Consider the following 16,805-nt stretch of genomic DNA (forward strand, 5'->3'; position numbering starts at 1 on the left):
CCCCTGCGTACCGTGCGTCCTGGATGAAGCGACGCAAATGCCTGGGTTCCGTCTGCGCGTGCGCTTGCCTGGAACTCGTGGGCCTAGGCCATTGGGCCCTCGTCGCCACGTGAGCACGGCTTTTTTTTTTTTTTTTTTTCGGACTGACCCATTCCTTGGTAATAATATTGTGCAGGGTTGGAGGCTGCAGTGACTGTAGCAGAGTTTGCCTTATTTATTGAATTCAGTGCATAACTTCCCGCTGGCACTTGCGTAACGCTTCTGCTTTGTGGGCCCGCCGGAGAGGTTACGAAGCTTTAGGATCAGGATGCAGCTGGCTTTGTACCCGACTAAATTGGAAACCCCGGTACCTTCTACACAGAACGAATGAGGCGGTCCAGTTTCCCAAACGTGATGGAATGAGTGTACGGGACCGCTAGGTGCACAGGGTGACTGAGATAAATTTCAGTCCGCTGCAGCATATTTTTATGCCCCTGGAAACTTCTAGAAGCCACCATTCTTGGCATCCAGGGTTATGCATTTTAAGTGGCCTTCCTTTCCTGTTATTTTTTTTTTTTTTAACGAATCCTTGGAAGCTCTTGGAGGTGGAAATGTTGAGATAATAGGTTTAGTATTTTCAGTGATGCCAAAGAAAAAGGTTTTCCAAAATTTTTATGAATCCGTAATTGGCCAGTTTTTAAACATCACTGCAAACATAATAATACATGCTTTCTTCAGTTTAAAGTGCTTTAAATTTTGTTGTGCATTTCTGCCTTTACATTTTCTCTTCTTTTCACAGCTTATTAACCACTTAGCTGACTCCTCATATTCTGTCTCCCTCCCTCCTTCTTCCTGTCCCCCTTCTTCCCCGTGTGAGTGTGTGTACATATGAGAGAGAGAGTACTTTGGGGCTGGAGTTATGTTGGTGAAGACGCAGTAAGCACTCACCTACTGAACCATCTCTCCAGCCCTTGCACCTGCACAGGAATTTGAGATTATTATTATTATTATTATTATTATTATTATTATTAATCTTTTTTGTTGTTTTGAGACTGGGTCCTCCATCACACTGTAGCTCATAGTGGCCCATATAACCCAGGCTGCTCTCAAATTTATGGCCATCCTCCTGCCTTAATCTCCCGAGTCCTGGGTTTGTATAAACGAGCCACCACACCTAGTTTAATATATTTAAATAACAGAAAATGGCAACCGTGACGTCTTTTAATCTTTGTTAAAGAGAAGAATAGAGCTGGATGTGGTGGTGCATGCTTGTAATCCAAACTAGTCTATAAACGAAGTTCCTGGCCATCCATAACTACATAGCAAAACTTTGTCTCAAAAATTGGAAGAGTAGGGGGGAAGCCGGCTGAGCGGCCTTGGCATACATCTTTAATTCCAGTACTCAGGAGGTAGAGGCAGGCTGTATCTCTGAATTTAAAGTCAACTTGGTCTACAGAGCGAGTTCCAGGACAGTCAGGGCTACACAGAGAAACCCTGTCTCAAAAAACAAACAAAAAATAGGAAGAAAAAACAGTTTACAGTGTTATTATCTAAGTAAGACCAAAGGTCTCAATTTATTTATTTTTCTTTATTTTTGCAACAAGGTCTTACTGTGTGGTCCTAACTGGCCTGAAACTCACCTTATAGACCAAGCTGGACTTGAACCCAACAGAGATCCACCGTCCTCTGACCTGAGGGCCTGGGATTAAGGCATGGGCCACTCTGCCTGGCCCGCCTTTTTTGTTTTTTGTTTTGTTTTGTTTTGTTTTGTTTTGAGGAGGGATCTCATGTAGCCCATGCCAGCATTGAGCTTGATACATTCCTGTTAGGATGGTTTTGAACTCCTGATGCTTCTGCTTCCATTTCCCAGGTTCTAGCATTACTGGCATGTGCTGTCATTCCTGTAAAAGTCTCAATTTCATTGAATACAGAATAAGGTTTATCACATCCACTTTTGCATTGCAAGGGTTTCAGGAAGTAGCCTACAAGTCTGTGTTGGTTTGAATGGGAAAGGCCCCCACAGGCTCATAGATTTGAATACTTAGTCATCGATAAGTGGGACTGCTTAGGATTAGGAAGTGTGCCTTTGTTGAAGTAAGTGTTGCCTTCACGGAGGAAGTGTGTCACTGGGGGTGCACTTTGAGGTTTCACCAGTGCCTCTCTCTCTTCCTGCTGCCTATAGATCTGGATGTATAGAACTCTCAGCTCCTTCTCCATCACCTGTGTGCTGTGTTCCTGTGTGGCACCATGCTATCTGGCATACTGATAATGGACTAAAGTTCTGAAACTGTAAGCCAGCCCCAATTAAATGCTTTTCTTTATAAGAGTTGCTGTGGTCATGGTGACTCTTCACACCAATAGAACTTTGACTAAGACAAAAGCTGTGCATTGGTCAGGTTTTTGGTTTCTTTGTTTGAGGGGAAAATAAGTTTGCATTTCTATTTTTTTTCCTTTTACTTTGAGATTGAACCTTGAGCCCCACACATACTAGGCAAGAATTCTACAGCATTGAGCTAATCTTGTGTTGGGGGTATACTTGTATGTGAATGTGCTCATGAATGCATGTACATATAAAGACCAGAAGACAGCCTAGGGTGTTGTTCCTCAGGAGCTGTCCACTTCTCTCCTCCTACCCCATTTTGAGACAGAGTCATATTGGCCTGATATTCACCAAGTAGGCAAGCAATTTCATTGAGTTTTGTAAGATAATACATAAATACTAAAAACATAGGAAGTAGATGCCTATAAGTAGCTTCTAGACTAATAGCCAGTCTTATTTAGATCTCACTTTTTCACATGTACTAGTGGTGTGTGTGTGTGTGTGTGTGTGTGTGTGTGTGTGTGTGTGTGTACTGTGTTTACTTTTAAGTGCTATTCCTGTTTGATATCATACCTTTACAGTTTCACTGACTCTCTCTCCTCATTCTCTGGAGTTCCTAATGTTTTCCTGACTATATTTATGTCATTTGAAAAATTGTAAAGTAGAATCATATAATATGTGACCTTTGGGATCAGGTTCTCCACCTCCCAGCATTATTATCCTTGAAACCCAAATAAGATGTTTATATATCAATAGATATATCATGTGTCATCTGTAGATATAAGATGTTTATAAATCAGTATCATCTGTAGATATTATATTTGTTCTTTTTTAATTATAACATTCATTCTTTTTTCTTTCCTTTTTTTTTTTTGGTTTTTTGAGACAGGGTGTCTCTGTGTAGTTTTGGTGCCTGTCCTGGATCTTGCTCTGTAGATCAGGCTCGTCTCAAACAGAGATCTGTCTGGCTCTGCCTCCCAAGTGCTGGGATTAAAGGTGTGCACCACCACTGCCTAGCCAATAATCATTCATTTTATGGGCGCCACATCAGTGGAGTTTTTGTTTGAATTGTTTTGAGACAGAGTTTCACTGTGTAGCCCAGACTGACCTCCGAAATGGTAGAGTCAAATGAACAAGATAATTTATTCTAATTTTTTTTATTCTTTAACAATACCTTACATGTATATAATGTATCTTGATCATATCACACTTTCCCCACTGGAACTTCCTCCCACCTTTTTATCTTCCCTTTTTTAGAGCTCACTGATTCCGGCTAGTGTTGTTACCTGCATGTGCATGGCTTTGGGGCTAACCACTGGACATGGGCAATCTACCAGCAGCCATACTCTGGAGGAAAAGTGACTCTTCTCCCAGCAGCCGACACCTGTCAACAACTCCTAAGTTAGAGGTGGAACCTTCTGAGTCTCTCGCCCATCCATGCTGTAACGTTGACTGGGTTGACCTTGTTCAGGTAACCATAGCTGCCGTGAGTTCATGAGTGTAATGGTGGCATGTTCAGGAGACAGCGTTTCTACCATCCCCCAGCTCTTACATGGGACCTGAGTCTCGTTGGGGTGGCAGGCAATGGTTAGTATGAATGTCTCAGTCAGGGTTGAGCACCCAACAATCACGTGTTTTCAGCACTTTGATCAGTTGGGTCTGTGTATGGACTGCTGTCCACTGTAGAAAGAAGGTTCTGGGACTGAGGTTGAGGGTAGCACTAATCTATGGAAATAATCATAAATATTAAGAAAGTAGTTTGACATGTCCATTTAACAAAACAACAGTAATGAGTTTCCCCTCCCAGGACCTCTGATCTCTCCAATGATGGGCTTTTGACTAGGCTTTCAATAGTAGGCATGAATTTCCTTTTATGGAGTAGACAGCGAATTTAATCAGTAAGTAGCTGGTTAGCCTATTTATTTATTTACTTTTTTGTTGTTTAGACAAGACCTTATTTATTTTAGAAAGGGACTCATATAGCCCTCAAACTCACCGTGTAGTCAAGGATGGCCTTCAACTACCAAGTTCTGGGATTACAGATGTGCCATTATGCCTGGCTTTTATCAGTGTCTTAAATAATTTCTTCCAAATTGTAACTGGAGTTTTCTCCAGTCCTGCCTGGGCCTTCAGCCACTCAGACCCACATAAACACACAGAGATGCTCCTATTAATTAAAACTATTTGGCGTAATGGCTCAGGCTTCTTGCTAGCTAGATCTTACACATAAATTAACCCATAATTCTGATTTATGTTTAGCCACGTGTCTTGCTACCTTTTCCCAGTTTTGCCTTCACATCTTGCTTCCTCTGTGTCTGGCTGGTGACTCCTGACTCAGCCTTCCTCTTTCCAGCATTCTCCTCTCTGCTTATCCCACCTATACTATACTTCCTGCCTGGCTACTGGCCAATCAGCATTTTATTTATCAACCAAATCAGAGCAACATATTCACAGCATACAGGCTGATATCCATAGCACCAAATATTATTCCTTAGCTATAGTACTGATTTCTCTTTAGTGGTTATGTTGTGGGAATCTCTCTTGAATAAGTACTCAGATACCAGTAAGAGTAGAAAAAAGATGTCACCAAAGCCAGGACAGTTTCTGAAAGCCCTTGGTATGGGGTCCAGTTTGCATTTTCATTTTATATACATTTTATATTCTAAAACCACAAGGTGAAGTGAGCAAGCAATCGAGATTTCGCAGGAGCCTGCTTGGCACTCAGCTTGTTGTTTCCTAAAGACATATATTAGAGTTGACAGGTGTAAGCTTTTGTGGTCAGGTTGTTAAAGGTAATGACCTATTGTGTTTTAGCTGTTTCTCCAGGTTCTTCTGCTCCAGGTGTCAAAGTGAAGCACACAAGCAGTGCTAATAATTGGCCTTCTCTGCCTTATTTTACTTCAGTTAAATTATCATTCTATTGAATGTTAATTTTCTGTACCCTACTAAACAAAAATACAAACAACAGGGGAAAATTACTAGTGCAATATTTTAGGTAAAAGTTTTGTATTTATCTAATTCCATGTTTGTATGCATAATGTTTTGTATATAATTTTGTTTTTCAATGGACAGTGATAATATAAAACAAACAAAAAAAAAAACAACCTTCTAATTAAAAAAGCCTACAGCCAGATGTGGTGACACATACGTTGTAATCACAGCACTGAAGAGACTAAGGCAAGAGGTTCATAAAATGCAGGCTAGCCTGAGCTACATAGTGAGTTCTGAGATTACAGGCCTGCATCACTATACCCAACTCAGTCGTTTCTATAAAGGCATTAATTCCTTTCCTGGAAGCTCCATTTCATGACCTAGTCACTTCCCAAAGGCTCTACATTCAAAGATAAGGGGTTAAGTTTAAGGGTATTAATATGGGGTATCATAATCATTCTACTTCTGCTTCCTCAGTTCATCTCCTTCTCACATACAAAATATACTCATTACATTCCAGTTACCCGCCCCCTCCCATCCTACTTTTTATGGCATCAACTGTAAATACAAAACCTCATCTAAATATCTTTTAAATCAGATATGGGTAATGTGGTAAATATTGATTGTCAGCTTGACAGAATCTAGAGTAACTAAAGAGGCACGCCTCTGAGCACACCTGTAAGGGATTCTCTTATAAAGCTAGTAGCTCCTGGGCATGCCTGTGAAGGATTATTTTGATTAGATTTCTTGAAGTAGAAAGCTGGATGAGCACCAGCATGCATCTCTTTCTGCTTCCTGACTGTAGATGCAACGTCACACCTGCTCAAGCTTCTAACACCAGGACTCCCCTCTTACGATTGATGCACCCTTGAACTGTGACCCAAAACAAGTCCTCTCTCCCTTAAGTTGCTTTTGTCAGGGTATTTTATCACAGCACCAGGTGATAAAGTTATATATATATATCATTAATTTTGAGGGAAATTGTTCCCCAGTTGTGAACCTATGAGATACATACTATAGATTTTCAAAATTCAGTTATGGAGCCCAACATGATGACTCATGCCTGTTGTCCCATAACTGGAGTTCCAGGACAGCCTTGACTACTGAGTAAGATCCAGTCTCAAGAAAAAAAATGAGTACAGTTATAGAGCAGGAATAGAGCAAATATCTCATATCTATAGAAATAGGAAAGAAAAAGATGGCAAGTCTAAGATAAGTACAAATTGCAAGGCACATTATATGAAATCTTGAAATCTTAAGGCTTGAGAATAATCCTTGTCTTGGTCACTGTTCTAGAGCTGTGAAGAGACACCATGACCATGGCAACTCTTATGAAAGAAAACATTTAACTGAGGCTGGCTTATAGCTTCAGAGGTTTAGTCTATTATCATCATGGCTTGAAACATGGCAGCATGTAGGCAGACACAGTGCTGGAGAGGAGCTGAGAGTTGTACATCTAAATGCAGGCAGCACAAAGAGAGAGACTCTGGGTTTGGAATGGGCTTTTGAAATCTCAAAGCCAACCCCCAGTGACATACTTCCTCCAACAAGGTCATACCTCCTGATCCTTTCAAACAGTGCCTCTCCCTGGTGACCAGGCATTCAAACCTGTGAGCCTATGGGAACTATTCTCATTCAAACCACCACACTCCTCTTGGCCTTTGGATTGTCCGTGGTGGAGTTCCTGCCCTTGCAGATCTACCTAGCAGAGACTTTTCCCCAGTGCTGTGCCAGGCAGCCTGGCCCTGCAACTTTGTGTGGAGGCTGTTTGTAGTCCAGGCTGGCCCTCAACATACTATTTGCTATGTAACTGAGGATAACCTTGAACTTCTTATCCTCCTGTCTTGTGTCCCATGGGCTAGGATTGCAGGCATGTACCACCACACCTAATTTAGGTAGTGCTGGGTATCAAACCCAGAGCTCTGTTCATGTTAAACCAGTATTTTACCGACTGGGTTATAGCCCTAGCAATATTTGGTCTTTTAAAAGAAAGATAAAGCCAAGTGTGGTGGTGGTTTAAGCAAAATATTCCTAAGGTCATAATTCATAAATATCCTGTTTCGTTGGTGGTGATGGTAGTGATAACATTTTTGTTTTGTTTTAAAATAGTATCTCTATGTAGACTTGTTGTATAGACCAGCTGGCCTCAAACTATAACACTTCTCCTGCCTCTGCCTTCTGAGTGCATACATTACAGCCATATACTAGCATGCCTGGCTCATAAATATCCAATTGCATTGCTGCTCACAATTTCCACGTTTTGCAGAACACTACACCTGATTGCTCTTTGCCAGTTTACTGCAAGGTTTGCCTCTTCTGGTAGTAATGGTTTTCGTTTCCATCGGAGACTTGCTCAGAATGCCCTTTGCTATATTTACACCAGCATTTTCTTCAGAATCATTGAAGTATTCTGTGGAAAGACTGACCCACTCTCTATAGCTCTTCTTCCTTTCTTTTTAAAATTATTTTTCATGTATGTGTATGTTTGTGTGTGTTTGATTGTCTGGGTGTGTGCCACATGTGTGTAGGTGTCCTCAGAGGCCAGAAGGTGGTATTAGATCCCCCAAACAGGAATTACGGGCCATTCAACCAATGTGGGAGTGAAAACAGACCCTTTCTGTAAGGGCAGCATAGGCTCCTATGCCCAGCCATCTCCCTGGCCCATCTGTGAGTGACAGATGGATAGCTGTCCTATAGAACTTGTGTATCCACTGACCTCTCACCCAAGACTGTCAGTTTCTAGGGAACTCTTGGTGGATGGACCTGTTTCCACTGAGAGTGCTAGCATCTCTTTGTGTGCACCTCGCAGCCTGAGCCAGCCTCCTGATAACCTGCACTCTGCTTGTCAGCGCTGGCCTTCCTGCTCACCACAGCTGTCTCTCTAGGCCTTCCTTACTCAGAGGCCAAACTGAGGCTCCCAAACTTATGAATGTTCCCTGATCTCAGGACTCAGACAGCTCAGCTTTTAAAGAATGCATCTCTTAAGTGAAATAACACGACAAGACGCCATTTCTCTCTGCTGCTGCCCTGTCTATAGGAGGGATCACTGTCTCACCAGATCTACAGCTGAATTTGAGACTTTCTCAGGGCTGTGTGGCTTCTCCTCGGGGGAGAGCTGCAGGGCTTTCATTTGGCTAGCCTCTTGCCTGCTTTGGGAAGCAGCTCCCCAGTCTCCTTTCTGTCCAGGGAGCTCTTTGGTTGTGTTTAGCTTACTTCTCTGCTTGTGCAATGTTACTTTTACTCTTAACTGTGTTTTCTTACTTCTTCTGTAGCTTTCTATGTAGCACAGGCTGATCTGGAACTCATGGCAACCTTCTCAGTTTCCCAAGTGCTGGGAATCTAGGCATGAGTCACCATGCTCAAACACTGGGCATTATCTTGTATTTAATTTTCTAGTCATCCTTTGCCTAACCAGAATAAACCTCAAGGATCAGTTTGGTCAGTTTAATTAACCAAGTGGCTTTTACCAAAATATTGATTACTCCACTTTTTTTTTTTTTTTTTTTTTTTTTTGTGATCACTGACATGTTTGATATGATACAGACTCCCTTGGCCAGTCTATAAATAACCAAAGGCAAATGGGTTATTTTGGACTATTTTAAAGAGCACATTGGGATGTATTAACTTCTTTTGTTATTTTTCTTGTAATCAGGGTGATTATGTTTCAGTTTAAAAAGTTCCTAATATTTCTTGAATTTAGAGGGAAATGTTAAAACAATGTTTGTTTTTTTTTTCCTCCCATTTATTAGCTACTAGAAATCCCAATAAGCTTTTATTTAGTTTACTGGAGAATTTTAACAGAAATATATATGTGGCTTCCTATGGCTTCTGAAAGGCTAGGGCACTTGGCTTAGAGAAAACATAGAAACCAAGGTCATTGAAATTCTAAATAGCAAGAAGTTGCAGCTGTGGGTTGCAGAATATTTTTCAAAAGCACAGAGTGTTTTATTGCCAGGCTTGTGGCCTCTGGTTTCTTTTTCCTGGGCTCCATTTCAGAAATTAATTCCACCATCTAGTGGCTTCTTCCTGTAATTTCCTGTTTGTGGATTTCTTTTCAGTAGTTCGCTATCATGTGAACTATAACTCAATATAGTATTTGGATTTTTAAAACTTAGTTTAGCAGGGCAGTATCATTTATTTAGGGTACCTCAGATAAAGGGGAAGGAGGCTTGGTATGATGGCATTTCCACTCGGGAAAAGCATCTAAGCCAATAGCAGTCTTTAGAGAAAGCAGGGTCATAATGCTCCCTTCTAGGCAACTCTTTGTATGTTCTGGATATTAAACCTCTGTCAGATGAACAGCTGGTAAAAGCACTGTCTCATTCTGTGGGCTTTTCTCTTCACCCAGTTGGTTGGGTTTTTGTTTGTTTTTTGTTTTTGTTGTTTTATTTTTGAGACAGGGTTTCTCTGCGCCTTTCCTGGAACTCACTCTGTAGTTCAGGCTGGCCTCAAACTCACAGAGATCCACCTGCCTCTCCCTCCCGAGTGCTGAGATTAAAGGCGTGCGCCACCCAGCTTTAGTTGGTTGTTTCTTCAGCTTCATTTCAAGAAGTCCCACTTGTCAGCAGGGCAGTGGTGGCACACACCTTTAATTTCAGCAGTCAGGAGCCAAGTGGATCTCTATGAGTTCACGGCCAGCCTGGTCTACAGAACGAGATCCAGGACAGGCACCAAAACAACATAGGGAAACCCTGTCTTGAAAAAAGAAGTCCCACGTGTCAATTGTTGGCCTTAATTTTCGGACAAATGAGGTCCTATCAGGAAGTCCTTTCCTACACCAATATCTTGTATGGTTCTGCCTGTGTTTTCTTCTAGCAGTTTTGGTGTTTCAGGTTCAAGTTTAGGTCTTTCATCCAATTGGAATTAGTTTTTGTGCAAGGTAATAAATAGGTAGGGGTCTAATTTCATTTTTCTTACATATGCACATCTGGTTTTCCCAGCACCATTTGTCTTTTCTCCAGTATGTTTTTGGCATCTTTGTTAAATATCAGATGGCTGTAGTTATGTGTACTCATGTTTGGGTCTTTGATTTTGTTTCATTGTCTACATGTCTATGTTAGTGCCAGTACCATACTGTTTTTTATTACTGTGACTCTAAAATATTTCTTGAGGTCTGGGATGGCAATCCCTCCAGCATTGGTATTTTTGCTCAGGATTGTTTTGGCTGCCTAGGGTCTTACATGGTTCCATTAACCATATAGTTTTTAAAGCACTGAGAAATTAGTCTGGGCTAGGATTATGGGTCATCCAATGAATAAATAGCAGAGAAACAATTCTGTGTGCAATCTCAGGCTAGATTGGAAGCGGCCACATAGGGACTCAGTGTAGTGTTTGCTCACGAAACCCTGGACTTCATCCTTGGTTTGCTAACAGAGAAGGAAATCAGACGAGACTATACAGCTTCTACCAGGAGTACTCTCCTGGGAATTCTGACCTAGTGCGGAGGAAATCTAGCTATCCTTAAGCAGTTTGAGAGAGAGGCCACAGAGAGGTGGCAATGCCCTGAGGGTCAGAGTGTTCCAGCCCTCAGGGGATGTTTCCAGAGCACAGGTATCAAAGGGGGGAGTGAGAAAGCCTTAGAATAGGTTATTCTAAGCCCCAGCCCTTGGGCCCCTTTATCTCAGGCCTAGTAGATAGCAGCCTTTAGACTGCTCTGATTGATACAATAAAGCAGAGAAAAGCTATTCACGATGAATAAACTAACTGCAGAAAAATTTCCCTTTAGTGACCAGGTTTAGGGGTATTGTTTTCATAAAGAAATAAATAACTGGATGCAATCACAGGCCAGTTATTTTGTGGAATGTGCCTGCATTTGATTCCCATTTCTTTCATTCATTTTGGACATCACTATTGTCACATTATGCTCATCTTACTTAGACCATCAAGTGACACATGGTACTGACTTATTGTGGGGGTGGGGGTGGATGTTTATACAAGTTGAAACTGTTCTATCGTTAACTACACTCTGGATTGTTCATACAGACCCACCAAGAAAACCCAGTATCATGGCATTGGAAAATTCAACTGTTCATTTTTCCAACCAAAAACAAAAACAAAAAACAAAAAGGTAAGTGAAACAGGGCTACTTGAGTGGCAAATTATTTACCGTGTCTTATTTTCTGGTTTGTAAAAGATGTGACAAGAACAATCCTTCTTCTCTATTCTCAACACACCGACCGTTAGAGTAATTTCTGGTGGTTCCAGTTTGCTCGATGCCACTGCCCATAACCTGAACCAGAGCCTGACAGCAGAGCGTGGCAATGTTAGTGTTTTATAATAGGTGGATAGTTGTTGAAAGGCTTTACTAGAAATGATCATTCCTTGTTTTTTTTTTGAGACAAAGTGTTGGGGACGCAAACTCGTGGCGATTCTCTTGTCTCAGCTTCCCTGGTGCTGGTATTCAGGAGTGAGCCAGGACACTTTGCTACACGTTGTTATTGTTTTCCTCAACCCTGATTCAGGCTTTCAGATAACCACTTCAAAGTAATACTAATCCTGATGGGTGCCAAGGGGCTAGCTGGAGGAACTACAGTTCCTTCCCTGAAAACAATTCTAATGAAAGCACTGTTTGCTATACTGAGCTCCAGGACCAGCCGGCTGGCGCAGCTGCCAATCAGGGCTGCTCTCAAACTCCCTTCTTTTACGAAATCCGGCAGGCGCTGCAGATCTGATGAACCTAAACCTTTGCCTCTCCAATGTCCTGCAACTGTGTCCTGGCTACCCAAAAGGCCCCTGGAGGCCTGCTCCCCTGTGCCACCAGCTGCCACTGAAGTCAGGTGGCCCTTCAGCGGAAGGGGCCTCCCGACTGGAGTTTTTCTTGTGGTGGCCTTGGTGACAAAGCCACGCTACGCCGAAGGCTCCTCCTAGCAGCAAGGCGATCGAGGCCGCAGCCGCGTGGCGAACGCTTTCCATTCCTGTAGGCTAGAGGCTCCCTTCCTCGGGCGACGGCGAGGGCGGGGCTTGGTTGGCCCCGCCTCCGTAGGCGGGCCGGTTGGCGGCGGCCGGACGGAAGCCGGAGGCGGGAGCAGAGCTCGCTCCGGCTGTGTTCTGGAGCTGCGGCGGCGTTCCGTGCTGCTGCTGTGCTGCACGCTTACCACAGTTAGCTGGTCCAGGCGCAGTGCTGCTCGCGTCCAGGCCTCGCTAGCGTCTCCGCCCGCGGCACCGATTCTTCCGGCGCCCTCCCGCCGCGACTGCCCAGATGGCTCTGTGCAACGGAGATTCCAAGGTCAGTCTGTGCTTGGGGTCCCTGCCGCCCTCAGGCAGCGTGAGCGAGACCTGGGAGACCGTCCGCGTCCCTTGGCCGGGGCAGCGGCGCTCGGCGAGTCGCAGCCTGGCCTGCGGCGCGGCTTCCCGGTATCGGAGGCACCTTTTTGGCTTTGCTAGTGTGAGAGATACGGGTGGCGGGAGCGACCCCCGCGGTCGCGGTCGCCGAGTTCCAGCTCAGAGGCGACCGGGCCTTGGGCCCCGGTTCTTGGGGATGCCGAGGCCCTTAAGCCGCAGGGCAGGATCGGAGCCTCGCGTGCGGCGGTCGCGCTGGGCGGCCTGTGGTCTTCTCACCCGCCTGGGTGAGGGCCTCGCTGTTTCCCGCCGCGGTGGGCCCTAGCGAGCCCCGCTGACCGCAGCCTCTCTTCCTGGTCCCAGATGTGCTCCGTCGCCCGGTTCTCCCGCCATCCTCGGAGGGGAAGGGTGTGTGGCCAGGTTCCGTTCCTGCGCACCCTGCCTCGTGTTTCACGTGCTAGTTTTGGGAGACCCGTTTTCCCGCTTCTGGGGACTCTGGCTGCGAGCCGAGGTCTCCCCGGGTGCTGGAAAAGTTGACTAACTGTGTGAGCCAAAACGCGAGAGCGTTGGGCCGTTGATAGGCTTCCCGTCGCCTCCAACTCCCAGCCTTATTCGACCTCTTTCTCGCCCAGCCTCCGAATTGGCCTCCTTTCCCTGCCGAGTTAAAGTCGTCTTTGGTCCGGAGGTCTTTAATGACCTTCACAAAAGCCAGTTTTGTCAGCGGGAAACTGCAGTGTTGAAATGCTATTTACTTGAGCGAGGTGTACAGTCACCCTCTGCGTTGTTGTGGCCTAAAACTGGTTAAATTTCTCTTCGGGTGTATGAAACGCCAAACTTTGGAGTGGGGCTCGGTGTTCTACAGCCAGGCGTAATTTCAATACTGTTACAAAGATGGAGCTTAAGTGTCACGACTTCGTGAATGGCTGTTAATACTTAGAAATCGTTCAAAACCTGCATTGAACAAATGAATAAACATTGTGAGGTAGCTCCTGTATTCCCAAACCCAGCACCTGACATGCTCTGAAGAGTTAATCTCATATATCTATGTACAGTTGTCTTTAATTTTGAACCTTACAACTCAGGGGAAGAATACATTTTTATGGCTCATGAATCAGACCGAGGTATTAGAAGAACACAAGCCTGCTTTACAAGCTATGAAAAATACATTCTGCAATCGAGAAGAGTATTTTCACAAAATACTCACATCAGAAAGTTAAAATTTCAATTTTCAAATGATCTCAACAGTATAAGCATAATTTTATAACTTTTTTAAGAGGAGATTTTGATCATTGTGGGTTTTTTTTTGTTTGTTTGTTTGTTTTTGTCCCCCCCCCCGCCCCCCCCCCCGGTTTTCCGAGACAGGGTTTCTCTGTGACTTTGGAGCCTGTCCTAGAACGCGATTTGTAGACCAGGCTGGCTTTGAACTCACAGAGATCCGCCTGCCTCTGCCTTCCAAGTGCTGGGATTAAAGGTGTGCACTACCACTACCCAGCTCACAAGATATATTTGAGTGTGAGGTGAATTAGCTAAATATTATTTCAAGGTCATGGGAAGGGGCGGGGAGCAGCTTACAGCTTGTCTATAACTCTAGTTCCAGATGATTCAATGTCCTCTTCTGGGTCCCCTATGGACACTGCATGCACATGGCACAGACATTACATGCAGGCAAAACACCCTCCTTATACAAATTTAAAAATAAAGTGAAAAAAACAAAACAAAAACTAATTCTTAAGCTGGGCAATTAGAATTAACCATCACAGATGTTATCCCAGCACCTTCAAGGCAGAAACAAGATTATCAGCCGAAGACCAGCCTCCTCTACATGCACAAACTTTTAAATTTTGTTCAAAAAATGTTTAGGAGTGTTTTGTCTGCATGTGTGTGCCTGTGTGGAGGCCAGAAAAGGACACCAGATCCCCTTGGACTGGAATTACAGACAGTTTTGAGCTGCCATGTGGATGCTGAAAATTGAATCCGGGTCCTCTGGAAGGGCAGCTAGTGCTCTTAACCACTGAGCCATCATCTCTCCAGCCCCTGTTTTTAGAACTTTAAAAAATTCTGTTAATTTATGTAAATGGGTTTTCTGGTTGGCTTTTTGTTATCTGGGAAGGTGGAACTCCAGCTGAGAAAATTACCCCCCACCCCCCATTGCCTTTGGGCAGGTCTGTAGTGTAGTGTATTTTTTTTTTTTTTTGTTAATGTGTAGGAGAGCCCAGCCTTGTGCACAGTACAGCCCTGGAGCAAGTGGTCCTTGATTTGTAAGACAGCATGGGGAGCAAGCAGTGTTCCTCTGTGGTTCTGTTTCAGTTCCAGACTCCATGTTCTTTCCTGCCTTGAGTTCCTCCCTGACTTCCCTGATGATGGACTACCCTCGTAAGCTGAAATAAACCCTTTCCTTTCCAAGTTGCTTCTGGTCATAGTACTTTCTTACATACAGCATTAAAAAGCTAAGGAACCGATGTTTTGTTTGTATGTATGTTGTTTGCACTCCCATTACTTACTTAGATGTTTGCCAGTGGAGGCTAGAACAGGGTATCGTATCCTCGGAACTAGAATTATAGATGGTTGTGAGCCACAATGTGGGTTCTGGGAACTGAGCCTGGATCTTCTGCAAGAGCAGCCAATGCGATTCTTAGTGGCCGAGACATCTCTCCAGCCCCAGTGTATAAGGTTTTGGAAACAGGGTTTCACACTATAGTCCAGGCTTGCTTGGAAATCATGGCAATCCTCCAGCCCCAGTTTCTTTTTTCCTATTTTGGTTTTTCAAGACAGAGTTTTGTGCCTTTCCTGGAACTCTTGTAGACCAGGCTGGCCTCAAACTCACAGAGATCCGCCTGGCTCTGCCTCCTGAGTGCCCGGATTAAAGGCGTGTGCCACCACTGCCTGGCCAGTTCCAGTTTCTTGAATGCTGGGCTGGGATTAGGAGTGTAAGCCACAACACTCAGTTAACCTTTTAAAACTTTTTAATATACTTGCTACAGACAAAAAAAATGTAGTATGGGCTTAGTTTCCAAAAAGGCCTGTATGAACCAAATGAGAGTGCCTTTGGAGTGGGCCAAATTTTCACCAAAAAAAGTCTCTTTTGTATCTGTGCTCCCATACAATCATAATTCAATAGGATTTTTTTCTAATCCATGTAGTTTTTTTTTAAATCATAATGGGAGAGGAACTCAAAGCCTTGAATATGTTGGCTTTTCTTCCCCTTTTCTTTCATCCCCAACCCCTTTGTTTTTTGAGACAGCATTTCACTATGTAGCACTAGCTGTCCTGGAACTCAACTCTGTAGATCAGGCTGGCCACAAAGTCAGAGATCCGCCTGCCTCTGGCAGTGCTGGCATTAAAGGTGTGGGCCACCGCCTGGCTGCTTTTCATTTTTTTTGCTTGCTTACATTTAAGTTTCTCTTATCTTGTATTAATTGTGGAGACTTTGTACTATTGGGGACTACGGGGTCCAGCCCCTCAGTAGTCCCCTCCCAGGGTCCGGAAAGAATCTACAACCAGCTGATAATTAATCTTTGATGAAAAGAAATGAATCTATGTACACAAAACTCCTTAGTCCATATACTTTATTATTTTGTGTGAGTTCTTTATCTACACAGCTTCAGTTCTGTTCTTGTGCCTAGCTCCCCCTTACATGATTTCTCTCTGTATTCATCTACTGCTCCCTCTAAGTTCTATTTTAATTCTCTTGTCTTAAATTCTGCTTCACCTAGGTCCTTTTCATCTCGTTCTTACCCAGCTAGTTCTTTCCTATCTGACTCTTCCTCATTCATCTTCCATCTCGTCCACACGTACTCGATGGTCAAAATCCTCCTTATTCCTCCCTGTTCTCCATCTCTCTGTCCTCCCCAAGTCTCTCCAGTGTCCACTTATAAACCCAAGCAATAGCAATCCCCTGGTCGAGCCGGGTCACCAGGCTTGAATTCTACGGGGTCATAAAGGTAGGTAAGAATTTTCCTCAGGCAGTGACCACCAGGCTTCCAGGGTCAAATGGAGGGGTGTTAAGAATCACATAAAGGGACATTAATTGTTAATCATTATTTGCAACCCAAAAGGGAAGTGACCAATGGGGAAATGAGTTAACTAAAGGCTAAATTCAGGTAATATCTAAGAAGAGGGTGCTCCACTATAGTTTTAAATGTGATTGGTAGAAAATGTTAAGAATCTGTAAATTGCTAGGTCAATGGGAGAAAATAAAACTGCTCTCTTTTTTCCTGTGGCTCCTATCTGTCCAAGCTATCTGCCGTTTTTTTTCCTGCAGGGTGAGGGAAAGTGTGCTCAGTTGCTAGGCAACCTG

At 43.8% G+C, this 16,805-nt stretch overlaps 1 protein-coding gene across 5 annotated transcripts in view; it reads left to right on the forward strand.

Moving 5' to 3' along the window:
* The first annotated feature begins 10 nt into the window (after positions 1 to 10).
* Positions 11 to 16,805, forward strand: part of Gmps (guanine monophosphate synthase) — a 65,134-nt gene continuing 48,339 nt past the window's right edge. The window contains exons 1-3 of one of the 5 annotated variants that reach the window (XM_076574188.1): positions 61 to 158; positions 2,162 to 2,268; positions 3,557 to 3,770. In XM_076574188.1, coding sequence (XP_076430303.1) covers positions 3,621 to 3,770 — 150 coding nt within the window. In that variant the 5' untranslated portion in view covers positions 61 to 158; positions 2,162 to 2,268; positions 3,557 to 3,620. Of the gene's footprint in view, positions 405 to 2,161; positions 2,269 to 3,556; positions 3,771 to 12,116; positions 12,456 to 16,805 lie in introns of those variants that run through there. The other 4 variants (XM_076574189.1, XM_015989665.3, XM_076574190.1 and 1 more) reach the window with 4 other exon arrangements.

The sequence above is a fragment of the Peromyscus maniculatus genome, chromosome 6, assembly GCF_049852395.1.
Source record: "Peromyscus maniculatus bairdii isolate BWxNUB_F1_BW_parent chromosome 6, HU_Pman_BW_mat_3.1, whole genome shotgun sequence".
In the NCBI taxonomy this organism is placed as follows: Eukaryota; Metazoa; Chordata; class Mammalia; order Rodentia; family Cricetidae; genus Peromyscus; species Peromyscus maniculatus.